This window comes from Rhagoletis pomonella, unplaced genomic scaffold (genome assembly GCF_013731165.1).
Source record: "Rhagoletis pomonella isolate Grant_MI unplaced genomic scaffold, Rhpom_1.0 Rhpom_scaffold_23033, whole genome shotgun sequence".
NCBI lineage: Eukaryota > Metazoa > Arthropoda > Insecta > Diptera > Tephritidae > Rhagoletis > Rhagoletis pomonella.
Window position 1 is genome coordinate 1 of NW_023481533.1, and position 1,959 is coordinate 1,959.

The following is a 1,959-nucleotide window of genomic DNA, read 5'->3' on the forward strand; positions in this document are numbered from 1 at the left end:
GCATGGGACCGCTTAGTCAAAAGGTACGACCGCAAACCGCTCATAATTAGGTCACTGGTGCAATCGTTTTTGGCTCTTCCCACCCTCTCTTCAACTAACACATCGGTACTTCGCCAAATAGTTGATGGAGCAGATCAAGCCATCAGAGGTCTGGACGCGTTGAATGTCACATCCAACGACCCATGGCTAACTCAACTCTTGCTTAATAAATTAGACGAAGAAACGCGGAAAAAGTGGGCAGACAAATGCGATAACCAGAGCGAAAAAGGGTTTAGCGAGTTTCTCGAGTTTCTTTCTCATCGCTGTGACACATTTGAGGCGTGTTTACCTCCCCGCTCAGCCCACACACGTCGCGTCGCTTTGTTGGCAAATGTTGATGACAGGAAGAACAAACAATGCGTCGTTTGCACGGACAATCACACGCTATGGCAATGCGCTCAATTCAAACAGTTATCACTGTCGTCACGTCGGGCAGCTGTACAAAAACAAAAGCTATGTTTTAATTGCCTTGCCTCTACGCATTCCGTGCGCTCTTGTCAATCGAAGCATAGCTGTAAAAAATGTAGCTCACGCCACCATACACTTCTGCATGATGAACGGTCTGCCCTCACGCCCTCTTCTACTTCTTTTCCTTCATCAGCACAAAATAGTTGGGATCAAAATGAGCAAGTACCTGCTGTCACTACGCAGCGTATGCACACGCCAACACTAAAGCAAGCAGCGGTCAGCACTTTAACCTCCGTTAATGCTGCTATGCCTCACACGTTTCTCCCAACGGTGGTGGCCGCAGTCGATGACAAATGGGGAAATCGGGTAAGCTGTCGAATATTGCTGGACTCTGGATCAACAATATCATTTGTGTCAGAAGCCTTTGTACAACGTGTCGGTCTATCACGTACAAACGGTCGTATATCAGTTTCTGGTCTATCAGCCTGCAATGCCGGAGTAACGCGAGGTCGGGTGTACTTCACTTTAAGCTCCAAATTGAACGACTCGACACTAGATATACACGCTTATATTCTCAGCAAGTTAACATCGCAAATTCCTGTTCAGACCGTGAATATTTCTTCATCATCGTGGCGATCAATTGTGAAACTACCACTCGCTGACCCTACATTCGCTGAATCAGCACCAATTGATGTATTGATTGGCTCCGATCAGTTGTGGAGCATTTACACTGGCGAGCAAAAACAGTTCGGGCCTAACATGCCGATTTTGCTGAATAGCGTGTTTGGTTGGGTGGTAGCTGGAACGCATTTTACCGAAAGCGAAGCTAACTTAACTGCTGCAACTCATCATGCTACCGTTAACATTGATGCGCTGTTTCGGTCATTTATGGAAGTCGAGGATGTCAAACCTACACCAGAAAAGATCAAGATGGCAGATCCAGCAGAGGCCCATTTTGTTCGTACTCACACGCGTCGTACTGACGGTACCTACGTAGTCAAATATCCCTTCAAGGAAAAGGCACCGGCAATTCTTCACTGAATAATAAAAAGAACTTTCGCAAGCTGTCACCAGATTACAATATATGGAACGCCGTTTCAAACGTGACTCCTTTCTGAAGAGTCAATACATAAATTTTATGCGTGAGTATTTGTCGCTTGGCCATATGGCCCGTATTACGCCGCAGGAAGTTGACTGCCATCCATCGGAGTGTTTTTATCTGGCTCATCACGCAGTTCTCAAACCAGACAGCTCAACCACGAAATGCCGAGTCGTATTTGATGGATCCTGCAAAGATTCTGGTGGCTACTCACTTAACGAGCGTTTGCATATTGGCCCACGCATTCTCAGCTGACATAGAGAAAATGTTTCGCGGCATTATGGTATCAGATTCTGATACTAAATTCCAACGAATCGTTTGGCGGGAGGATGCGGGTTCACCAGTGGAGCATTACCGACTACTAAGGGTAACCTACGGCCTTGCTGCGTCGCCTTTTCTTGCTGTACGTGTTC

The 1,959-nt window shown here is 46.7% G+C and overlaps 1 protein-coding gene across 1 annotated transcript; it reads left to right on the top strand.

The window, feature by feature from the left end:
* Positions 1–693: 693 nt before the first annotated feature.
* LOC118732596 lies at positions 694–1,488 on the top strand. The gene has a single exon (XM_036461723.1). The coding sequence runs from the start codon at positions 694–696 to the stop codon at positions 1,486–1,488; it is 795 nt and encodes a 264-aa protein (XP_036317616.1).
* Positions 1,489–1,959: the final 471 nt, after the last annotated feature.